The 26,353-nt window shown below is 37.9% G+C and overlaps 1 protein-coding gene across 4 annotated transcripts in view; it reads right to left on the reverse strand.

Annotated features, from left to right (window-relative positions):
* NPAS3 (neuronal PAS domain protein 3) overlaps window positions 1-26,353 on the reverse strand; it is a 593,897-nt gene that overhangs the window by 484,557 nt on the left and 82,987 nt on the right. For 2 of the 4 annotated variants that reach the window (XM_071426922.1, XM_071426925.1), the window contains exon 2: window positions 23,643-23,732. The exons of the other annotated variants lie outside the window; for them this stretch is intronic. In XM_071426922.1, the coding sequence (XP_071283023.1) occupies window positions 23,643-23,732 (90 nt within the window). The remainder of the gene's footprint in view (window positions 1-23,642; window positions 23,733-26,353) is intronic. 4 annotated transcript variants of the gene reach the window in all.

Consider the following 26,353-nt stretch of genomic DNA (forward strand, 5'->3'; position numbering starts at 1 on the left):
TCCATCTTTAAAGAAAAGCTTCACTTCTGTAAGGCAAACAGCACATTCCTGCTTTGCCTCTTTTGTCCTGAGATGCAGCATTTCTCCAGAACACTGACAGTTCAACACCTCCTGGGTGCATTAGTCTGGACTTCAATTTGCCTTTCCTATTAGCTAAGCTTCTGAAGAATCATTACCCCTGCACCATCTACCCCAGCGCAGACACTTGTGCAGCTTCCTTTTGGCTAAGCACATTGCAATATTTCCACTACCTTCTTAAAAACAGGAACTGGAGGGGAATTAACTGCACAATTATATTTGTAATACATACAGCAGTAATAGACAACTACAGAACGTGTTATTCCAATAAATACCAAAGGCAGTGATTAAAAATGGCTCTTCTTTTTGCATTTAGTCTGACCTTGTACTGCGTGCTGCTCATGGGAATTACTGCACAAGTCCAATCTGAAAGTTATGAATTCAGGAAACTATGTGCCCATATATCTATATATTCCTTCAAAGACAAATGAACAAATAAAATAGTTTAAATGACTGAAAATTTAAAAAAAAAAACAGAACAACACCTGAATGTTACCATGTAGGTTTTCTCCAATCTTAAGATGTTTGATGATTTGATGTATTACAAAAATTAATATCTACTTGTTATATAAAATACTGCTACATTTTGAATCTACATCTCCAGAAATCTTTCTAGTCTCTTAAACTTACTATCAACAAATAAAGTGATTGCTACTTCTGTGACCTACATTAAATACCACCAACTTAATCTGAATGAATTACCAGTTAATCATCAGAGTAAACAAAAACCTATCAAAAAATTGTATTGAAGTGCAGTAAATATTACATTGCTAAACATTACTGCAATCATCTACACAAAAATCATCTTTTTGTTCTTTATTCATTAATAATCACACTCTCAGACATAAATATTTTGCATAAAATTACCATAATACATCTATATTCCTTTTCACTTCTGACAAAAGTAACGATTTTTTGGTCTCTAATATTACAGCATAGACTTTATCCAGGGGAATGACTGAATGCAAAGACACAGTGCTGGGGTTTTTTCTAATTCATGTTCTCCATGTTTAATATTTTGCTACCGTTATTGAAATTTAAATTGAAAAGGCTTGCTATTGTCCACAGCAGAGACCTAGTTCTAACCACAGTATGCCTATCACTAGCAAACTAAAATTGAGGCCCTGCCCTTGGCCCTGGGGCTTAATCTCTGGGTAATGCTGGAAATGTTGTTCCATGCATGGATTAGCAAATTAAAAGAAGTTACAAACCTCTGCTGTGACTTGTCTAACTCCTGCACTCCCCAAGATCATCATCCACAGTTCCAGAACTAGGTTTAGCTGTTTTGAAAAGACATGGTAGGAAAAAGAAAATCGACAGAAAGATTTCTACAAACTACAGGTGGGAACTATCCATGCCAAAACCCAAGTCCACGGAGGTAAATATGCACAAGCATTTAATTCAGAATTAATATATTATTTTGAAAACTATCAGAGTTCCTTTTGTCAAATGTAACTGGTTTTATTTCATAAAAAAACCTGAAAAAAAACCCTATGACTATCTACCAAGCTAGATATATGCCATTATTTAGAAATGTCTCTAATAAAGATTGCTGCAAAACAAATTAATACAATTTTTTTGCTGCAAGTGTTGAAAAGTTGATATTCACTTTAAGCTTTCTGTAATTTTGTTTACATCACAATGTTCTAGCAGAACATTCAAATTGGCTAGCATCTTATATTGCACAAGACACAAACTTTGTGGATGCTTTTATTAAAACTGTGATACTTGTTGATCTCAAAATAAGTGCAGGTATAATAACTATTATTATTAGCCTATTATATGCAATTTTTCTCTTAAAAAGTTCTAAATGGAGTATGTTATTGTTTTATTTTGCTAACTATTCTCAAGGGAATAAACATCCTCCAGCAACTTTCTAAACAATATTCCCTTCAAAGAAGCATGCATTACTATCTTAACAAATATAGAAAAGTAAATAAGTGAATATTTGTACATTCTCAATGAATATTTGAGGAAGTCAGGGTATTCAGGCAGCTTAATATTATGCATCTGATTAATTTATTAGGGAGGATACAACATTATATCGGCTCTTGCAATACTGACTATAAACCTTTATGTTTGTATATAAGCAAAATTTAACATTTCAAGTAGAAAGGTGCCCAGCATCTTAATATTAGTTAATTCACGGTCCAAATTTTCTGTGAAGGAGCTGCTGCATTTTAAGGAGAAATAAATACTTGCTTGAAATTTATGTGAATCCTGACACACATGTCTGTCTCTGTTCTAAAGCAACTTCACCCAAGCACCAATTGCACTGGTACTCAGATCAAGTCTGAGGAACTCAAATGTAGCTGAAACACCATGATCTTGCCATAATCCTGAACATCAAACACTGCAGGAAGCAAATTGGATTTCAGTATAACTGGTGAAATACCCCAGCCACTCTGTTCCCATGACTTTTCTGGGATGAAACACCATCTCTGACTGCTGCTGTTATGTCCAGCAAACGTGAGTGTGACTGAAGGTATCTAGAGCCTGATGGAAACTTGCTCTTTCTCACAAGTGACATGGTCCCATGGCCCATGTATAAAAGATAATGGTTTTTTGTTTGGCAGGGAAAGTAGTGATGGGGATCAGTAATGCCACGGGCTGACTGCTCAGATGACTCTAAGGACAGAAGGAAGAGTCCTCCATTTCTGAGCAAAAAAAAAAAAACAAAACAGAGCACCTGACAAGGCTGCCACATGAGCTTCACTAGCTAATCAAGACTATGCTCAAGGCAGAAAGCCACCACGCACAGGAGCTGTAAGAAGGGTTGGAAAAGATGCTTGGCTATTTCTCCCAACAATTAAATTTTGAGCACTGATTTCATGTAGTGATTACAATTACGAGTCTTTTACTGCCTCTGACAATAATCTAGCATATATTACTTTCCTCTTCCGGTACAAGGATCAGCAAAACAACTGGAGACTGGTGGCAAAATTACAAGCAGAAAAAATTAAACCAGCATTATAACACAAAGTCTGGAGAGGCTAACTAAAGTAAAATGTTTTTTGGTGTTTTTTTTTGCCCAGACCTTCCAGTTATAAATAAAGAACATCCAGCATTTCTCTGAATGCACCTTGTAAGCAATGATAGTGAGAGCAAAATATAGACAGTTTTGGAAGTGTATTTACAAGCCAACTTGACCTAATGAGTGCCAATGGTTTCTACATTCTGTTACTCAATTATGCTTCTTGTCTGACCTACACAAACTACTTGAGGTACAGAAGGCAATTCAGCACCCAAACTCACTCTGGCCACTGTTTTGTTCTGCAGAGTTCCAGCATGAGTCCCAGACTGCAAGCACTAAGATGCTGATTCTGCAATACTGTTGTCTTTCTCCTAAGAAGTTGACTAGGACTACCAACTCATTTCCCACAGGCCATCCAGGAGCCATCAGATGATAATGGGTTTTAGTTTCCTCCCACCTGGGCTGCATTCCAACTAGTGACCTAAGGTGAAGGTCTCCACATCCCATTACCAAACCTTAAAGCCATTTCATATCCCCATGTAGTAAGCTTTTCCCACAACATACAGTCAAGAGACAGTAAAGAGCTGCCTAAATCCGAAACCTGTTCTCAAGTACATGATCAGTCAAAGCCTTTTGATGCAAGTGCACTATTTCAGGTATTAAATTGGCAGAATATTTTTCAATCAATACTAAAAGCCTCTATGAAAGGACGAAATAGATAAGAATTAAAACACAATATTATGCCATAAAATCTGAAATTAACTTTATATACCCCTAAATTTAAATATTGTTATTAACAGATATTAAGGGTCTGCATGGTCCTATTAAAAGAAAACCCATCAGCAGGAATTTGAAATGGTTGAAAGGGATTCCAACAACATCAGCATTATTATCAAGACATTAAAGTATATCTATTTTTAATAAATTAAAGACTGAGCTACACATAAATTACATGTTTAGCACTTAATGCTGTATTCACATACAGTGTATTTTCTGTTCGCTAATGCTAGACATTTTAATACACAGTTTAAAATATTAGGAAGTGTAAATTATCTTGTGTTAAATATGCCAAGTACTTCAGAAGTGTTAATTAATGTATTATTAAAGCAGTTTTTAGGAGGAGTGAGAAGATATTTTAAGAACTACGAGCTTTGACTAGAGTAAATGCACATATATTTGCAACCAGTTTAACAATTCAATAAAAAAGATCTTGTACTAAATAATACAAAAGGGCTTTTTGGGGTGGGGTTTTATGTTTTCTGGTTTTATTTGGTTTTCCTTAAATAAACATACCAAATACTTTGCTAGGTTAAAAAGACTTTCACTGTAACACTCAGCCTTGAATTAATCAGATAAAGATGAAAGTGAAGAATCTTGCCACCAGTGTTTCTTACTTAACTCACTCAGTTATGCCTTTCAGCTTGGTATATTTTATATGAAGGATATCTTGTTAAAACAACTGTTGAAGGCAAGTCATGTCATATCAGCCACACACCATACCCTATGGGAGCTCAAATATTCCAAAATCTATGTTAATATAATCCTGCCACACAATTCTGCTACAGAAATACAGCAGGTTTTCAGTGACATGCAAGACTTCATAAGTACCACGTTATCTGTATGTCTTCCAGAAATGAGGTAAAGCCATCACAAGGATTATATTGAATCAATTTAGGAAGGTAAAAATTGTTAACAAGCACTATAATATAGCTTAGTAAGTGATTCTAATCTCTATTTATCAACTAACAAGGAAGCTGCAGTTCTCAATGCAGTTTCCAGTACTGTAGGGCTGCAGTAGGACAGCAATATTCTCTGGCTCAGGAGACAAATGCAACTTCTCAATGAGTGTTTGCAGCTTTCTAATACAAGATTTACTGTGCATCACACCATGTGCTTCTAAATCTTTTGAGTATGTTTTGCCCTGGTCACAAAGACTAAATACAATTGCTAGGACATCTAGAATCCTTTTTGGAATACTTCCTTCAGAGACAGACTAATACCTGTTGTAGGATTTTGAACATCAGAAAAAGCCTTCCCTGAAAAGCAAACAAAACAGGGGACTACAGGTGACACAACAGAGCTATTGAGAACAAATTTGTTCACTGCCCCCATGAATGAACTGAGAGCTCCTGTATTACAGAGACCAGAAAAGTGAAGACAAACTATCATGAGGATGCTTAAGAATTTTAGTAAGCTAGTCAATTAGGAGTCCTTGCCAAGAAAGTCTAATTTTATTATTTGGGCTATACCCCAAAATTTTTTTTTTCTTTTAAATTCAGAAAAAACCTACACCGGAAAAAAAAAAAAAAAAAACCAAACCAAAAAACAAAACAAAACTTGACAAATTTAATTCTCCTGTTTAACCAGGCCACTCTGCAGGCTGATATTCAACTCTTAGACTGTATTTTTCAAAATTTTTCTCTTTACTGACAGAAGCTGCTATAAAAAATTCGTCTCATCATCCAGCTGATGATTGACAGTGGGGCCAGAGAGACTGCAGGAAGCTTAAGCAAGGAAAAAGAGCCCTAGCTGTGCCAGAGTGATGAAGTAGAACAGTGTTTTCACACAATAATACAATCACAGAATATGCTGAGTTGGAAGGGACCATCAACGATCATGAGTCTTGCACAGGACCATCTCAAGCATCACACCATGTGCCCAAGACTGCTGTCCAAACACTTCTTGAATTCTATCACTCCTGGTGCTGTGATCACCTTCCTGGGAAGCGTGTTCCAGTGCCCAGCCCTGGGTTGCAATAAATCCGTGGTTCTCTGGGCTAATATAAATCCAGATCCAGCTTGCTCAGGACTAAAGGAGGATAAAAGACGAGACGAGTATCCAGTTTATTAGCTTGAGACAGGACACTTCTGGCAGCAGCGACCACCCAGGCAGCAAAGAGGCAGAACCACACCTGCTGTAGGGTTTTATGCCTCAGGTGATGGGGGCAGGGAAAGAGGACCATGGCCAATGGGATAACACTGGGGAGGGGCAAGGGGAGGGACCACCCGTGGGACAGACCACCAGGGCATACAGAAACCAGGGGGTTATGTGAGGGAGAAACCATGTGAGGGGGAATATACCATCCACAATGTGACCCAATAACATTTTTTTCAACAGCCAGTGCAAACAACTAAATAACTATTTAGTGCAATACAACACTGGGTGAAAAACCTTTTCCTAATATCCAACTTAAACCTTCCCTGACACAGCTTCAGGCCATTCCCTTGGGTCTTGTCACTGTCACCCCAGAGAAGAGATCAGTGCCTGCCCCTCCTCTTCCCCTCATGAGTTGAATAAGGTTTCCCCTCAGTCTCCTCCAGGCTGAAGAGACCAAGTGACCTCACTCATTCCTCATACAGTTTCCCCTCACAGGCCTTCACTATCTTCATTTCCCTCCTTTGGACACTCTCCAATAGCTTTATATCTTTCTTATTTTGTGGCACCCAAAACTGCCCCCAGCACTGGAGGTGAGGCTGCCCCAGTGCAGAGCAGAGCAGGACAATCGCCTCCCTTGCCTGGCTGGTGATGCTGTGCCTGATGCACCCCAGGGCAGGGCTGGCCCTCCTGGCTGCCAGGGCACTGCTGGCTCAGATTCAGTTTTCTGTCAACCAGGAGGACCTGCTGGTCCTTTTCCACATTGCTACTTTCCAACATCCCATTTCCCGGTGTGTTCATACATCCAGGGCAGCCCCATCCCAGGTTGCTCATTTCCTCCAGTTTTGGCACACCATCCCATCATTCACCACTAGAGAGCCTGGTCTTTTCCTTTCTCTTCCAAGCTAGTTTAAAATGAGCCACAATAGTTCCTGTGCTAGAACTCCTTTTGTCCTCTGGGATAGGTGCATCCCATCAGATGTCAGTAGACCAGGTATTGAGTAGATTCTTCCATTGTCAACAAAACCAAAATTTTTCTGCTGACAACAACCTAACAGATCGATTCCTTATCAATATTATTCAGTGTTACTGGAAGAACCAATGAAATCACTACCTGTGCTCCTGTTCCCTCTACCAATTGTCCCAGGGCCTGAAAGTCTCTTTTGATCACCTTCTCTCGGTAATTTTGTCACTGCCAGGTGGAACTATAAATAACAGACAGTATTCAGGGGGCCTTACTAGACTGGAGGGTTTTCCAATATCTCTTATCAGCACCACTGGGAGACAGCAGAATTCCCTGTGAGGTGGGTATGGTCTGCATATTGGACCCCCCTTAGAAAGGAGTTTCCTATTACAACTGCCCTTCTTTTGCTGCTAACAGAGGAGGTCTTGTTGCGAGGTACAGAGGTAATGCTGTTTTAGAAGGTCCCACCATCCCAAAAAAGACCTTTTCCCACCTCATTAATTGTCTGGCCTTCTGGTTCCAGAGCCTCACACCTGCTGTAAAAGCTACCAGTCCTACTTGTCAAATTTTGAGAGGGAGGAGCCTTCTTCCTGGTACATGCAGCAACCTGCTTCCAGCCGTCACCTTTAACAGTCCAGTCGCTTGGCTGAAGGTCCTTTGATTACTCTGCAGGGTTCTGAGCCCATCTGCTTCTCCTCTACAATGCAGGTTCAACACTCCTGAGACTGTAGCAGCTCTGAAAATAATTGCTCTCTCTGATTTGGTCACTCAAATACTATGATAATACTCAAATACCTGTTCACTCAAATACTATGATAATACTCAAATACCTGTTCACTTCTTCCTGTAGCTCCTTCACCTGGTGACAAAGCTGCTCCCTTACAGCACAGCTCTTGCAGCAGAGCTGTTTGTCAGCCTCAGCCTCCTGAGGAGGCATCAGACACTCACAGCAACCTCTGACCTGGAGAACTACATCTACCATCAGCAGGTCTGGTTGGCTGGAGACATAATATGGGCAGATAAAAGCACAGTCAGGACATGATTCTGAGACAAAAGAACACTAATGATATAATAATAAGCAGAATACTAAAATGAATGTCTTGAAAGACAACATAAATTAAAAAAACCAAAAATATTCCATCATCTTGTTCTAAAATGTTTGAATGAAAAAGAAGCAAAGCTACCGTCGAGATCTGACAAAACTATACAGTTTCCAGTACACCATAGTATATCTAGGACACAAATTTTGAAGTCATAAAAAATGCTGATTTCCCTGCCTTTGTGTCTAAAATTCCAAATTTTAAATCAATCAAATATTCTGGTTTTAGATCATGAACTGATTTTAGCCACTAACCAGACAAGGAGGCTTTATCAAAATCATGGTATATTGAATCAAAAACAGCCACAACCATTCAGCAGTAAACATAGGTAAGCTGAGTTTTTTAAACTGACTAATAACAACTAGTGATAACCTTGGATCAGATTTGAATATTTTTACCATTAAAACACCTACATTTTTTCTGTCCAGGGAAGAAAAAACTGCACTACATGAGGAAGCCTTTCCTCACCCAAAAGAACTCCAGAAAACCCCACAGCAAAAATCTCAAGAACTCAGATAAGCCACAAAACAGAGCATTTCACTTATTGTTATGGAAAGGGCACTGAAGTGTTTGAACCAAGTGCTCCTCTGCTGTGTCCTGATTGACTCTGCAACTGAGAATGCAATTAGCTACTAGCATTGAGCAGTAAATTCTCTGCATAAGTGATTTCTAGATGGATATGGAACTCAGAGGCCTTGTTTTGTTTTCCAGAAATGTTACAACTGCAGTCAGCACATCTTTGATGTATCTGACCAATCTGTAAAATCTTAACTGTAAGCTGGCACACAAAATATCATTTATCTGATCCCTAACACCTGGTAGCCATGGAAGATTACTTTCCCCTCATCTAGGTATTGTGTTTGGGTTTCACATCCACAAGCTTTTAAGCCTCCTCCAGTCTGAGAAAACTGTACTATTTTCTTTTGTGATTTTGCTGGCACAATGACTAGGCATGGACCTTCCTGGTTCCCCCTCCACAACAGAATATTCTATTCCTGTAAGACAATGCCAGCCTTGTTCTCCAGCTGTCAGGAACAGAAGCAAAGAGCATGAACCCCTGCAGTTTTGACCTCTTCCTTTCCAGTACACACAGAAGTTGAAGCAAAATATATACAGATTTTTCCCTGTGTTCCAAAGTACCCTTTGCTTTCCTAGCACACAAGGCTGTGGACAATACAGTTCTTAAGTTTCCCCATCACCCATGAGAACTGCTTGCATGTCAAGCAGTACCCTTTGAGGGCCACAGGACTGTCCACACCTGCCTCTGTCCCCTCACCAACAGTCAGCCTCTGCCTGTGCTATTCTTTTCAGCCACATTTCTTCTACTTCAGCTGACTTGCAGCTAACCAGGGACCCTGCCCCTGTACCTTGCACAAGTTTCATTTGTCACAGAGAGAATATTACCCATTCAACCCTCTCAAGTCCAAGCCAGTGTCCCTGGCTCTACAGTTTTAAAGAATTGGAATTAACAGATGCCCTTTTTCCTACTCTTCTAGCGCTCTTCATATAGGCAAGTTATGAATCAAATAGGAATGATTTAACCTTTCTGTCACACATGTTCATGTGTCCCTGAATAAATATACATGTGCACACCAGTGTGACAACCAAACTCACACGTCTGGAGACAGAATTAGCTACACAGTGCAAGCTACAACTTAAATGGGGAACCACCCACATATCCAGACGGCACTCATCCTGAATACCTAGTTATTTACACTGAATTTCTAAATTGCAAACTGAACTGTCTTCCATCACAAATATTCTTTGATGAACATGCTACATATATTTTACACAGCCTTATTTTAATTGTATTATGACAAAGAGCTAGGAAAAGAGAGAGTTAGAAGAATAAGGTAAAATGCTACTGTTCCAACTAAATAGGATTTTATGCACTCAGGAATTAGTGACTATGCAAGACACAAGGCAAATAAGAGGCCAGTCTTATGGCAACTGAAACATTAGCTGCTATTACTTTTAACTATCTACTAAACTATTAATCTCAAAGAAGATAGATCTTATTGAATTTGTATTAAATCAAATCTTCCTCTGACAATTTGAAACAAGAATTTCTGGAAAAGTCACCCAATTATTCTGGTAGGAACTAAAAAGTGTAAGTGTGACAGCACTTTTCGTTTTCAAGAAATATACTGAGAGAGAAAGCAGATTATTGGAGTTTAAGGACGTAGAGGACTTTAAATGACAGAAAAAAAAGAAAATTATTCAAGATATTCAGACTTTCGTCTTACTTTTCTTGCAAGATGGTGGGTATATGGTGAAAGGGGTTAAAAAAGGCTCAGAAAAAACACACTGCACATTTACAAAAATTGATATCACACAGCAGAACATGTTTTGAGAAAATTGTGTCATACATATACAAATCAAGAGTCTATTTTTCATCTGACTAGAATGAGGATAAAAGAATGTGAAAATCATACTGTTTTAAATCTGCTTTCAGATACACCACTGGAAAACCACTTGCCAAAAAGATCTGTAAGCAATAGCACGATAGTTCATTCTACCGCAATAAGTTTTTTTCACTGGTGTGGTGAAAAATTACAACTCTGATCTAAATTTTCATATGTTTATTGAGCGGATTGTTCACTACCATATAACAAACATTTTAAAACCAGTATGTATGTTTTAGATAATATTTTTTGGGTCCCTTGCATCAGAGACCATAGTTGAATTACCTTGAACAGTTCCCCAATTACCTTCCTGCTCCATTATATTTACCTGCTTTCTCCTGGCAGAAACCATTTGCAGTGTCATCTGGAATGCACACTGTGGTCTCCCAAACACCAGCCTCAAGCCAGGGGAAACATTGTTGGCTTGTACATTAAAACCACTACCAGGCACTGATCTACCCATCCAAGCACTCCCTAAAGCTCTACGGAGGGATGTCCCTGCCCCAGCAGAGAACATAGCCTTCTTTCTAGGGCTGGAGGTTAAAGAAACAGGGAGTACAAGCAGTGGTAGAGGAAGCTATGGGGATTTCAATGAATATTTAGAAATATAGGTTAGGGGTGGGGAGAATTGCAGTATCAAAACATAAGTATGAAGGGGGAAAGGAAATAATTCTGGTTTGTAGTTATGCATTTGTGCATTTGGCCTAAAATAAATTAACTTTCTGTTCTTAATGTCATCATGCTACCTTCATGCAATATGCAACACCTGTATCAACTCAAGCTATGTTTTTCATTCTAATGCAGATGTAAAATTTTGGTTAAACATAGCAATAAAGGGCTGGTATTTGCATACACTGGATTTGGTCATCCAAACTGAATTTAGTTGTTTGTCAATCAAAAAATACCTACACATAAGAGCCATCAAAGCAAGTCAAAATACAAAGTCATAAATATTGCATTGTGGGTACAAAGAGGAGACCTGACAACCATCAGTAAGCACTTATTTATGTACTTTAAGATTTACAAACTAGTCTTAGATTAAAAACATGGGAAAAGTTAAAACAATATTAATCTAAAAGAAGCTACACACCAAAATGAATTTTACAATATTTCACCAAATCACCAATATCTTATCAAATATGTTTGATAAGACAAAGAGCTAAGTCTTACCTTTACAATGTACTTGGAACATGCAGACCATCAACCCTCAGAGCAGAGGAGTTCTTCTAAAGCCCTACTTCCCCTCTGCAGAGCCTGATATTGAACAGCATTTTCTGCTACACTCCAGCTTATTGCAAACACCCCAACAGCACATGGATAGAGTGGGTGTACATCAGCATTCAGGAGTGAGACCACACACATCAGGACTGTGGCGCTCGCCAGCAGCAAAAAAACAACAAAAAACCCAACAAAACTCCCATTTGCAACCATGAACATATTGCTGCTGTGCCACCAAGTCCCCGTACAGATATTTGCAGCATCTTTTGGCCAGTGCTAACTATCCCTTGAAGAGCACTCAGCTCAGGAGGCTCTACAAGCCTGGAAGCTCAGAGAAGGTCACAAGCTCCTTAAGCAGGACCTGAGAAAAACAGGACTTACTCTAATAAAAGCCAATGCATTGAAGGGTCAACCATTTTCCAAATAAAAATTTTCTAAACATCTATACAACATGGTATTTGATCCCCCTTCTTATGAATTCCTAAAAGATTCTAAGAGCAGAGTCCCCCCCATATTAAGGCACACAATATATCCCTTGGTTTCAACCTAAAATAGATTGTATCTGGTGTAAACTAGGGGGAAGGATGAATAGTTCATTGCTTGGACTACTTTTATTCTTGCAAAATAGGTATTGCTGCAGGACTACATCAAAATATCTGAGCGAGAGAAACAGAAAAATTTGGGGTGTAGAAAATTCAGAAAAGCTAATGTGATTTTCTACCTTTTGGAATGCATTTCATTCCATTAGTGATAATGTCAACAATTAGATTTCAGTTTAACCTTCAAAATACAACCTAGACCTGGAGCAGTTGATTAGCTCTTCTTTTGACATCACACAAATTATTTTTTTTATAACTTTCAAATGCACTTAGTGAGGAGGTGAGGTAAAAATAAGCCAACATCAACAATGGAAAAATCCCTATCTAATGAAGTTGCTTTAACCTCTTCTGTAAACTTAAGAGCTTTTGCCTATTACACAGTACCACAATCCCATAAGATACAAATTTACCAGCTGTGAACTTCACTGCCATCCACTAGTACTCCTTTATGGATGATTATCTGATTCCATGCCTTTTCCAGCAATTTCAATGGCACAGTCACCACTGATGCTGATGCATGGTCTGGATACATGCCTGGTGCTCCCCAGAGCGATATGAATCAGAGCTGTCTCAGTCACACTGGGTCCAGCATGTAACACAACCATCACCAGTAATCAAGCAGCAATGCAACAGCTCTAAAAGCTGCTGCCCCAGGAAGCAAGAAGGCCTCCTGCTATGATAACCATAAAATGCTGCCTTATGCACCAGATCTAGGTGTTGCCCAAAGCACACAGCGAGGCTTTGTGCCTGACTAGATTCTGACTGCCAGATTTTTCACTGCAATATTGGCTGAGAGATTTTGAGGGGGTGAAAAAGATCAGAATACATTTGGAAAGTTTTTGTTTACATCATTTGATTTCAAGGCAAAGGAGATCAACCATGTGTGATTTAACACTGTCACAATCAGGCAAATCACACCATCAGCAGGATTCTATGGAGACCAAAACTGAAATAAGTAAAATATGTCAAATAAGTCAAGCAACTCAGAAGATTAGGTTTCTCACCCTTAATGCAAGTCTACAACAAGAATATCTGAAATGACAAAAAATTTAATTATATTATGAAAAATAGGATTGATTTTTAAATGCAGTACAGCTCTTGAGTCTCTTTATCCCAATGATTATTCACTACAGAGTCAAGGAGCAACTAATGTCCCTTCATATTCTACAATAGGAGTCTTATTTTGTTGAGCTCTGAAATCAAGAATAGTGAATTACTAAAATCAGATGAGGTTGGCATGAGGAGCATTTTGCCAATAGAGCAATCTTGGTACACCACTGTGGCAAAGCACTAAGCATATAATCAGCTATATCAGCAAAGATCAGCTTTAGACTCATACAGAAAAGTCATCACTTTTTAGCAAAACAAGCAATATCAGTAAAAGAACAGTTCTGCAAGTAAAATAGTACATGTGTAGAGGTTTCTGCTGATGGATCTTTGTCCAAGTGGGATACTACATCACTTAGATAGCTCCAATTGATCAAGCTATACCAAAATATAGTATAGACTTGGCTTGTATTTTGCTCTTAATCTTAGTTCAGTATTTCTCTCTGTACCTACTAAATAACAAAACCCATTCAACCTGCCAAGTTAGCAAAATATGAATGCCCTTTTTAGTATAACATGTAGCTCAAAATGTAGAGCACAGCAGCATTCTTGATGCAAAGAAAATACTGCTAGACAAAGCAATGGTACAGGCCATACCAAAGCAAGCTACAACCAATCCATTGCTCAGTACTGGTCACTGTTACATGGGTGTCAGGCTGCCTAGTGCACAGCCCAGTGCAGAGAGTGTCTGCAACCCTGTGATGCTTCTAGACAGTCCCAGGACTAGCAGGCTGCCAAACTGATTGCACCCTGCAGTTTGACTGGTTACACAAAGCCTTTTGCAGCTTGAAAATCTTTGCGCTCTCTCTCTGTGCCTGGACCATCTACATGTTCCTCACTGAGGATTGCCAGTGGAGAGCACTCCTAGAAATGACAGATTTTCTACAGGGGAAAGGGGAGTCTCACAACAGCCCCTCTCTTCCAGCCATGTGAAGCAGGATGTACAGTGGCTTACATGAAAGGATATGCAGAAGGGGACCATGACACAGACAGCAGCCTCTCCTAATGCAGCAATGATCTTAGAGGTATCAAAGGTAAAAACCATAATTAATGAAGTCCAGTGCAGTCACAAGGCTTGCAGGGCTACTGCCCCAGGCAGTAAATGAGTCACTGGAATTTAGCAAGAGGGTGGGAAACTGTACAGGACGCTTCTAGGCAAGGAGATAATTGATCAACATATTGAAATTCAGCAGCCCAAGACCTGCACAAAGATGTGTACAGATCCTGGCTGTGAGTCAGCTGTGGAGGAAACACACTGCAGTGTCACAGCTAGCTATGGACAGCTACATGAAATTAATTCATTCAACTGCTGCTCCATTCCCCACAGTCCATTTAGCTGACTTTTGTGCAGAGGTGGGGGAATTTCACCTTTTATATAGATGCAGCTGGAAAGACTACACGCAAATTATTCCCAGTACGCAACACATACTCCAAGTAGTGCAGCCTGATTAAATGGTACATGATACAGCATCTTAAACTACTCTGCATCACAGTCTGTAATCTCAAAGATGGCACAGACCCAACATTCCTTGTGAAACCATAAGACAAAGTTCAATGCAACTATAACAGGCAAAGTTATCTCCTTTCATGGGTCTCCCGTAGCTCAATGTGCAGAAAATTTGAAGAGTGACAGACTATGATTTCCTTCTTGTTGACCAAATTTTTTGCTTGGTATCCACAAGAAATTTAATCCCTATTTCCCAGAAATTATGGGCAAAGCTCAATTATATAATTTTTAGTTTATATTTTACAGTGATTTTCTTGTTATTTCTTTTTTTGGCGTTGGGTTTTTTTTTTGTTAGCTTTTTGAAACAATAATAGAGAATCATGTCATACCTACAACAATTAAAAATTTTCACCTTCCTATTATACTTAGGTAGAAATATGCTTTCTGCTTGTCTTTTTCCTTAAAATTATTGAATTTTCTTTCTTTTCAAAAGTGTGTGTTCTATATGTGTGCATATATGTACACATACACAAGTGTGAACATGGAACTTTTAAGACCACAAACACCTGACAAATATCTGTACAACAAGAAAAGTAAAATTTTACAGAGTGCAATACAAGTCTTGTTTTCTGTACACCAGTTTGACATGATGAAGACTGTTAAATATTCATATGTTTTAACTGAGGCGCTATTTGTCTTAAAGGGAAAGCAAATCAGTATTAAATACTTTGACTATAGGTATCACCATCATAATAGAATTTTAGCATGTTTATGATAACAGTTTCTTTATAAATAAGTTCAAAGTTTAGCGATATGGCTCTATCTGGATGTGAAATGAGAGCTGTGTCACTTTTGCATCATAAAACCCTATGGCCAGGTAGAAGAATTCATTGATTGTTAAATAACAATTTAGCCTTAAAATTAGACACAGCAATGTAAAGGGCTTCTAAGTAGCCAAATTAAAAAAAAAAAAAAAAAACAAAAACCAAACAATATTTAGAACACGATTTTGAGGTTCCCATTTTGGGAGGTGGAAGAAAAATGAGGAACAAAATGTTAACAAAAGGTTCATTTTTAGTAAACTCTGAACTTTTTTTCAATAGAGCCTTATGCTTGCTAAATTTCATCATTTAATCTTCTATTCATCTGAAAAACACATGTAGTTCTAATTAAAAGCACCATTTGGAAAAGCTATTAAAAATAATTCATTAAGGAAGGAAACTCATATGAAAGATTTCAGGGTTTCCAAAAACTACCTATTGGCTCTTCTGTTTAGATAAACACAGTAACTAAATTTGCTAACCATTTGCAAATAATCTAGCTTTGTTTCCAGAAATAGCTTTCCAAAAAACAAACAAAAAAAAAAAGAAGGGAATTTACTAGTAGCCATCACTACAAACACACAAATTTTCAAAGGAGAATTGTCTCTGTATTTCAACAACATCACTATGCGAAACAAGCCTCACATTACTTGAAAGGAGGCTGCAGCCATCTCATACTGCTGCAAGTGAAGAGTGCTCATGACTCACTGCCCCTGCCTGGTTGCAACTCATCAGTGCCGGCAGCCCTAATCTGCTCCCAGACATTATGACCAGCAGCTCTGATATATGGATTAGATCTACCCCAAGTACTCCGAGCAGGGAAAGAACTCCATGAGCCCTTTATTCCCTACGGAGTACCTGTGCAGGAGAATAAATCAGTGATATGAAAGAAAACATGAAATCCTTCCCAGTAAAATTTGCAGATGACACAAAAGATAATAAAATGGTAAATACTGGGGAGTTGTCAGTTCCACAGATTGCATGGCAGCCTGGGCTCACCTGAATAAGATGTGTTTTAACACAGCTGAGCACAAAGCTGTCTATCTCATAACTAAGAGCACACATTCCAAACAAAGACAATATAATATGCTAGAATGAGGCATATGGATGATGGTGGATAACCAAATTAATATTAGCCTACAGTGCAATACCCTGGCTAGAGCAGCGAAAAAAATCCTTTGATGTACAAGGGAGTAAACATGGAGTAGCAATAGGAAAGGATTATATAAATCACTACAGATGTTGAGACGAGAATCTTTCTGTTTCAAACAGCATGTAACAACATGGTCCTAGTTTATATCTGTGATCCCCAAGCATTCCCACAGGAACAACTAAAGGACTATACTAGTATTCCAACTAGAAAGCCTTAATCAGCTACAAGAAGCATTCAAAATTCTGGAAAACTTGCCTTGCTAAAAATGAGAAACCCATGTCAAAGAGGAGGATAAATGATTACTGGTTTGCTGTTTACAGATATTTAAATGGAGAGGTGGAAGGAAATGAGGAGTATCATGAATATTAAAGGAGAACTTTTCAGCTTCTTAATGCTGGACTTTGCATGCTTCTGCTACATAAAATTAGAAAAACTCAGACAGAGAATAAGGTAACAATATTTAACAATAGTAAGTACTGTTCATCTAAAAAGAAGCAGGGTTTTCTTTCATCTGAAGTTTTTATAATCAGCATCTTTCTTCTAAAAAGAAGTAGAAGTTGCAAGACTGTGTCAGTATCTTATATTGTTGTTTAAGGCAGATGAAGACAAAAAGTTAGAGTTCTATCATTCAAAAGCATACTTAAAATGCCCCAGGACAGCTTTGCTACCACAACTCCTGCCACTTATTTGAGCTTTACAGCAGGTATTTAGCTAGCTCCTTATATTTGTGGGACAATTATTTCCCAAGTTATGGAATGATCATCTAAGCTGTTAGTAAGCCAGATGAACTTCTCACTCCTTTCCAAATTCATATTTTGGATATGCTTGATATTAATGCTTCTGTATTTATGCAAAGCAGCAAGTTACTGAAAGAGCATGGGAAAAGTGAAACCTTGCTGAATACACAGAAAAGCTCAGTCACAGATAATTAGAATTGATCTTCCCATTTCTGAAACCAGTAATATGACTTCTGGGAAAAAAAAAAAGCACTACAAAACCACGCCATCAAAAAAAAAAACCATGAAATGAACAACAGAACAAGACCCCTTCTGAAATGAGAAAGAAATGCAAAAGCAATTTCAGTACAATATAAAAACCTGTCTTAACAGGGAATTAGCAAACTGTGACTAATATTGTATTGAAAGGGTGTGGCTACAGGACCTGAAGACCCAGACAGTTTAATGAAGGTAATTGCCTAATTCATTAATTGAACAATACCAAATTCATTTCAGAACTTGACTCAGACATATATTACAATTTGATACTGCAAAGCTTAAGTGAACCTTCAAAATTTGTATTGAGCTATAGACTGAACAGCATTTTGTAAACCTAAATATGGTCCTATACTTTTCAGGGGAAGAAAATTTTCAGGTAACGTGTATGCATCACACCTACTCTCTATTCAGGCTACATCCCAATCATCTCAAAGTAAAACTTTAAAGCCAGTGCAACATCTAACTGCATCATAATCAAAAAATGACAATTTCTGTTACTAAAAAATGGTAATTTTTGAGTGCTGTTCTCTCAAATGCTCCAATCAGCCAAGGATTAGAGGTTCAACTTAATACTAGCCAGTGATCATTAATCATTTTAAAGTACCACAGCTAATCTCATTTCTTACCCAGAGAAAGCCCACTCATGTTTTATGTGTGAGGGAAACGTTGGTCTACTTTGGAATGTGTTTTAAATTTGGTTAATGACACCTTTCCTCTTCCCACAAAAGACATCTAGAACACCTCAGAACAGAGAACCCACAAATATGCTCAATGCTACACAAAGGCAAGCAAACATAGGCAGTGGTAACAGGGATAAAGTTTTTCCAGGCAGCCTCACACTGAGGCTGTAAGGATCAGTTGACTTATGTTAAAAGCCTGTCACTTGAGTATAGCAGTGGCTTCTCTGTCTTTTGCTGATAGAGAATGAATTGGGTTTTAAGCTTTCAATATTTTCTAAGAGGTCAAATTTATGAAGAGGAGATATTTAGTATCTTCTTCAAATACATCTATTAAATTCACATTGTGAGAAGTAAAATCAAGCTGTGAAGTGATGGAACATTGCTGCAAAGTGAAATCTACTGTGGAAGAAGATGCAACCTCTCCTTCCTGTTTTACTAGAGCAGAGCAAATTAAATAGCAGCTTCTTCAGTTGTTCTCTCAAGTTAACCCCTAAACATGGGATCCTGAAGCCATTGTTGGAAAAAAATACTTATGTACCCCACAGTATTAGCCTGAATGATAGTCCTATTTGTCTTACATGTTATATCTTTTTCCTGAAGCTAAAATAATTGTTTAAGACTGGTGTATCTTTTCCTTAGCTATATAGCAGCAGATGAGTCAGAATATACAAACAGAAATTCTGAAGAGACTTATGTTTTTCTAAGGAAATTTATGTGCAGCACCACAAGTAAGAAACAAGATGGAGAAAAATAGCAACTGCTCAGGCATCACCAGCCTTTCTGTGCTGCTTCAATGACTAGATTGACCTGAACCAGCAGGCCCAGCTGCAAGGGGCCCGCTGGGGGTTCTAACCCACTTTGACAAAGACAAGACTCTCCATTTGGAGCCACTAGCTCCTCTTCTGCAGGGTTTTTACAGCTTTATCCACCTTAAAGTGGACACTGATGGTGGGCACTATGGACCACTTCAAGTGCCCATCTTCCCATGCTCTGCAGCTGGTTGAATTCCCTCACTAGAAACCCCAGGAAAGCCTGTTAAAAGGTTTATATTCTCATTTGTGTTGACTAGTGCGGCCATTAGATTTCTCATGTATGCAAGCCAATCCTGATTTTGTTATATCAATCTGATAAATACATAAATGTCTTTAGAGACTGAATGGAATAGCTTAGGCTTGCACTTCCTTTTCTTATTTGTAGAAATATTTATGCATTTGATTCAACATGAAGTCTGACAGGAGCTTATGTTGGTCTATTAAGTTTGGATGTTTTGGGCATTTACAGGCTTGGGATGAACATTTGTATGTAATCAAGCTACACATTCCAGGACAGGTTGCTCCCCTAAACTGAAATCACTGAGCCTTCTTTCTATGTTCATTTCACTAACTTGCTGAGAAATAAAAAGAGATAATAAGACCATAGCTGTATTTTTGAGATTTAAATGAACTGTTTTCCTTACATATTAATTTGATGCTCCTGATTTCAGAAGAAACAGCTTACTGCAGAACTCTTCCCTGTTTTCTGTATAACTGAAGAGAGACATGACCTTTAAGTCTCCTTAATATGGACAGGACAAAGTAAGGTAGACATGATTCTTCCACCCTTGCTTGGGAGATAACACACAACAGCCAACCAGGTGATACCCTGAAGGGTCATTTTTGAAGTGGCTTCCAGGCTGAGAACAAAAAAATCCTGAGATATCCTCTGCTTGTACTCAACAGGTTCCCTGCAGACAGGCAAAACTGCTCATTTTTGACATGCCAGTATTCTTTGTAATTTAGCAACAAATAAAAGGAGAGCATGGGCAAGTAGCTCTCCTTTGTTCACTGTTTGACACTCCATAAAGGTGAGGAAGAGTGCAAACCAGGGTTGTCTGAACAAGCAGAAGAAAGATTTCTCAGTCTGGGCAGAGGGAAAAACCTTGGCAGTTTAGTTATAGCAAAGTAGTTAGAACTGAACAAGAAACATCTTTTTTTGTTGTCAGTTTTGTTTGACATCACAAAAGAAGAGCCTGGACATACCTTGCTACAGCTGGGGCAACTGGAAAAGAAAAAGAGAAATATTTAGGAGTTGATGGACAGCTGCATTCCAGGCCAGTAACTGATAGGCCTCTGGTTTTACCTCCCTAGCTTAGGACAAGCCCCTACCACTTGTGAACATAGAAATTATTTGTAATGATTTTGAAACTTACTTGACATCTTTTTAAAGAGCATATTTACATCTTCAGTGACCTAAAAAGCCCACAGCCCCATGGCAATCAAGGTGAGGGACAATGTAGGAGGGGAGAAGTCTGTTGTCTTTTGCCAGCATCTTTTGAAATTGCATGTTCCACTCTATTCCAAGTGAGGGATCCAGCAGCAGCTGTTACACTCAGTTGCAAGAATATCATAAAGACTCTAGATAAATCCATATAAGAATACTTATTATTTTTGCCCATTTTGTATATATTAGCTAGCAAACTATTAGTCCAGCTTCTCAAGAATTTGTACCACAAATACCTATCTGCAATTTTTTAAAATAATACTAGAATGTATTTACTAATCCATGCTTTTAAGAACTTTTACGAATGGTTATCTCCAGTATTTATTAGCACTAAAATTTGTTTATAAATGTTACTTCCCCAAATGTTTTCTGCAAAGTATTTTTGGCATAGAAGGTTATGGTATGATCCTTTGATTTTTTTACAGAAAGGATCAGAATATCTTAATTTCAACAGCTAAGTAGCTTTACACAAAATACCTTTAGCAGGTACATGCTTAAGGATAAGTCCAGAGTAGGTTCTCTGCATAACACTTCATTTAATTTTAAAATTACTAGGCAGGAAAAAAGTCAAGCTCCAAAATCAATGATTCTCTGTCCTGTTCTGGTCTGTCTGGCCAGCCCTTAAAATTCCTGTAGCTTTCAGAATAAAGCAGTTTGCTGCTTTGTGTCCAGTCCAAAAATTTTCCTACAGGAGAAAGGAGTCACACAGCCATTTCTCCTAACAGCTAGTAGCATTTTTAGATCCATTCTTCCTTTCCCAACCTAATCAGGAGAGAGACTGAGCATCTGAAATGCACATGAACATCTAGTACCAAATTTTCATATGTTTTGAAACACTAAAGGCTTTCAAAGTGTTATGAAAATAGCTTGATTTTTTTTTTGGTCTTGATTAGTGAGCAGTTTTCAGAAACTTTCTGTAATATTTTTGGAAACAAATTACTATGGTAATACATTACCAAAAACATCCATTGGGAAGAAGAGAGAAAGAATGCCTGAGAGATTTTAAGTAGCATGGAAGAAGAACCAAGAGAAAATTTGACTAATCAAAAAGGACTCTATATCTTCTCCAGAAAGATCTAGCTGTTAGCTTCCCAAAATAATCTATTTTTTTTACAAGCAAGGTGAACTGGGCTACAATACTTCAGAACTCACATTTCAGAAATGACAAAATATCAAAACATTGTTTCACAGTCAATCTGATTTTTGGATTTTGCCAATTTTTGTTTGCAATTGCATAGGAGTATCAACTATTTCATTTTGTGGGCAGCACAGCTAGCTTGTTTTAAGTATACTGACTATAAATTATACCTAATTAAAAAAAAATGAAATCAAGATAATCAACTGTATTGCAGCATTCAGAGTGAAGCCATCACCGTATTTAACACTCATGACAAACTGTGCCAAGTTTTCTTATTTCCACAAAGTTTCAAAATCTGAAGTTGTTCTAAAAACTGATATAAATATTGCACAACAAATCTGTTTCATACGTTTAAATAAATGAATATATTTTTATGCTTACTGAACTTACAAGAGAAGCAAAAACACTGAAATTAAGTTCTGCGATAACATTTAAAATCATACTAGATGTAAACTGCTTCAGTTACCCTGGACACTGCCATTATTTAGAGAGATAAAAGGGAAAAGCCACAAAAAATTCAGAGTTCAGAAAGTGTTTATGACTATGTCTGTCAGGAATAAGTCATATCTCACACCAAAAGTAGCCACTCACAAAAAAAAAGCCAAGCAAGAGGTCAGATTTTCATTTTGGCTCACCAAGTTACACTGATGCTGTAATTATTTTGATAAATCTAGATTTCTCTTTTCCTCTCACTTCTGTAAACCAAAACGATAGTCTTCATTTACATCGAAGTGACAGCTTTTACTGATGTGGTTGTACCTATTACTAAGAGAAAAGATTCAGGAAACAAGCAGCAGGTTATAGAATCAAAAGAGGGAATGAGAGAATATGATCTTAACAACTGTAATGAGTATGATTGCCCTTGCCAAAGAAACAGTTTGTTTTAATGCACAGCACAACTAATTTTTAGAATTTAAGGGGTTTTCAGAAAATGAAATGTTATACAGAGGATGATAATGGTAACACTGGTATACAAAACAGGAATATAGTTGGAGCATGAAAAGCAAACACTAAGTGACAGAATGCAGTTTCAAAATCCAGCGAGATAACAGAGAATTCATAATGCATTAGCAATATATTAATACAAAATCATCTGCAACACACCTGTCAAATATATACTCTTCAATTCTATGTTGAAATAGATAATTAAATCCTTGTTGCAGTAAAACAGAAACTTCACTGCTTGCAGAACTAACAGAAGTCAAGCCCTTTGCATTTGCCTGCCCAGAGCAATAGCATTTTTGTCAGAAGCACCAGTAATGATCTTGAGTTACACACAAAAGCAGGCTCTGTTAGGGCAACGGACAAAGGCAAATGACTGCAAAGAAAGAGGACTCAACTTCAATTTAACTGTCCTGTAAGTTACATACTAATTAGCTGCAAAGCTATGAAATCCTAGCTAGCATGTTAAGTCTGCTACATGACAGTATAATTTGACTTCTTAAAGGATTATGCAAATTACAACTCATCATTCCATTACATGACTGAAAAAAAGTGACAGCTAATTTATACATAACACACCTTTCAAATCCCTAAGATGTGAAGCACCTGTGCAATACATTTTGCCTAGATTTTCTAGCGTGTACACTCTTGTTTATTGCACTGTACAGAAGCATACCTAAGAGATTTAGAAAAGTCTTAGGGTTTTTTATTTGCTTTTTAGCTTTTAGAGCACAATCCCAAAGAATTAAACAACATACTTCTGTCCCTGCTGTAGAGGTTTTGCACACAAGTGTACGCTTTCAACACACGTGTAATTTCGGAATAGCAGGAGAGCACGAGCACTAAATGCACGAGCTAGAGGCAAGACTCACACAGATTTCAACATACTTCTGGTAGGTAGATTCACAGTAGATTCCGTCATATCGGTAGATTTTCCTACATTCTGATTGGTTGGGCAGAGGATGCTGGACAGTTATTCTGTAGAGGCATCAAAAACAGATAGACATGACTAGAGGATCTCTACAGGTAACTGTAATGCAGGACAAATCAGTATGTTGAAATTGATTTTTTTAAATTTTATTTTTAAATTAAATGCCTTTCTGATCTCTTTAAATCAACTGCCTTGTGCACATAACAGCCACAGTTTCCACTTTTCAAAATTTGCACTGAGAGTAAACTAAACTTCAATTCTCCACAAGAATGGTGCTTTTTCCCCATCAAATAAAAGTGGAAGAGGTATGGAATTTTATAAATCAAGTTGATATTCCACATAGTTTGTATAAATACAGTAGTGCTTTTACAATTGATTATTTATTGTTTACTGTTGCAATCCTTCTTCAGGCAGAACATTCATTTGTGTCAGCTGGGAGTTTGTCCAGACAAAGACCAAATAACCCTCCAATTTAAAATGTCAACAGCAATTCTCACATTTGCACAGAATGAGGATGTTGTGGTATTATGAGGACTGTGATTGAAGGTGCTCAGCACCATCTGAATAATGCCATATGTTCTCGGATCGACTGAAAGAAAATGAAAGTGATTGGCAGCAATCAGGAGGTGCGCAGCATCTTGTAAAATCAGGCCCTAAAAGATTTGTCAATCATTCTCTTATTCATCCCTCCCCAGCTCCCCGTTAGCAGAAAATATAATTTGGCTATAAAAATTCAATGTTGTTTTTAAAATATACTTGGGAATTGCACACAAAACAGTACCCACCAATTTTCTTTTTTTTCCCTCCCTCTTCTCTGGAATAAAAACAGTTTTAGATGCTTTTGTATCTTCTACAAATTAATACCTTTTTCCCTTGTAATTTAATGGTATTTCACTGGAGTAAGGATAAATTATTTGAGAAATTTTACTGGTTTTTCAAATGTAGAATTTTAGGCTGTGATTTTTACAAATAAATATTCTAGTGAGTAGAGAATTATTTTATGTCATCATTATTTTTATAGTATTAACAACTACATAGCTCTAAGCTAATCTTGGTTTTTAAAATCATTTCAACAGTAATTTGAGACTGCAGGTTTGAGAAAAAAACTGGTATCATTCTCCAGCTACAAGCTCTGTGAGCAAATGGAAAGTTATCTATTGTGGAAACTGAGGACCTCCCTCAATAAGACTGCACCTACAGTGTGTCAAGTGCAAACAAATTCATGTCTGCACAGCTCGGGTTCCTTGTTTATTTAAGATAGAAACCTGGTCTGAGATGGCCTCAGCACTGTTTTCATCCCATGGGACCCCACAGGCAGAAGAAAGAAGACAACTCTGTGATGAAAGCAGGAGCAAGCACCTCTGAATTCTGGCATATTCCTGCATTCACTAATTAAGACACTACCAGAGAGATTGATTTATTTATTGTGATACCTAGGGCCTCTAAGTTAGACATTTAAGTACCATATATACCATATGAGGAAATTTAAGTATCTTAAAATGAGATTTTAAAGACAAGTGCTATCTGCAGGGAACTACATCAGATAGTACAAGAGATCTAGGAGAGTTTCCTCTATGTTGTGTGTGCCTGAGAGACACAAACCCTTCACTTTGGGTCATACAGAAATGCCTGCATCAAAGAAAATTCAATCTTCAAATTCTTCAGTGCACCATCAATGCACACCAACTGACAAAATCCCCAAATTGAACTCCCTGGGCCATTTTGTGTTTTGGGGTTTTTTGTTTGTTTGTTTTTTGCTTTGTGATACAAGACTAGAAGAGATGCCTGGTTTTACATGGCTTCAGTAAAGACACAGGCGAACAAGTCTCTCAGTGCCTCTTCGCCAGTGGAGCCTCAAACATACATCTTCCACTGCTCCAAATATTACCAGAGACTCCTAAAATGAGGGACTTGAACTTCTCCTGCTAAAATAACAGCCCTATTAAAGAAAAAAATCAGGATTCATTGGATGAAGTGAAACAGTGAGAGCATGTTGCATTATGAGTCATTCAAAAATGCATAAGCAATCCTTGCAAAAACTATCAGAATCCTTCCCAGATGAGTGCTCTTATCACAGGCCTTCAGAATTATGCTCTTTCTTCCAACCACTTCTTTGGCCAAATGAGTCTGGAATAGTAATACTGGTTATTGCTATTACTTGAGCAGTTATACGAGTGCAGCAGAACACAGCTCACTCCAGAAAACCTTTATTTTGAAGTGGTTATAGTATTCTTCTGGGAAGTGGAAGATGTGGATTTGAACACTCTTGTGATTAAATAGGTCCTAAATAAGTATTCACTGCACCAAGCTAGTGTAGAATACTTGTCAGCCAGTTTTTGTTTGGTTGGTTTGTTTTTTGCTTTTTCCAGATGACAGAAATTGAAACACGGTCCCATCTAAACATCAGGGAAGACTTTTTTACTGTAAGGGTCATGGAGAACTGGAACAAAGAGGTTGTGGAGCCTCCACCAGTGAGAGAGTCAACACCCACCTGGACATGATCCTAGGCAACCAGGTCCAGATAACTGTTTGTGCAGCCCAGAGGGGTTGGGCAAGAGATCCTTTCCATCCTCAGCCATTCTGTTATTCAAGACCAGATCAGAGATTTGGACTGTGAACCACAACCCTGCTTTATATCTCCTCAGAATTAGCTTGGAACTTTTCTGGA

This window comes from Agelaius tricolor, unplaced genomic scaffold (assembly GCF_023055355.1).
Source record: "Agelaius tricolor isolate 1412-34295 unplaced genomic scaffold, bAgeTri1.0.p SCAF_5, whole genome shotgun sequence".
Classification (NCBI taxonomy): Eukaryota; Metazoa; Chordata; class Aves; order Passeriformes; family Icteridae; genus Agelaius; species Agelaius tricolor.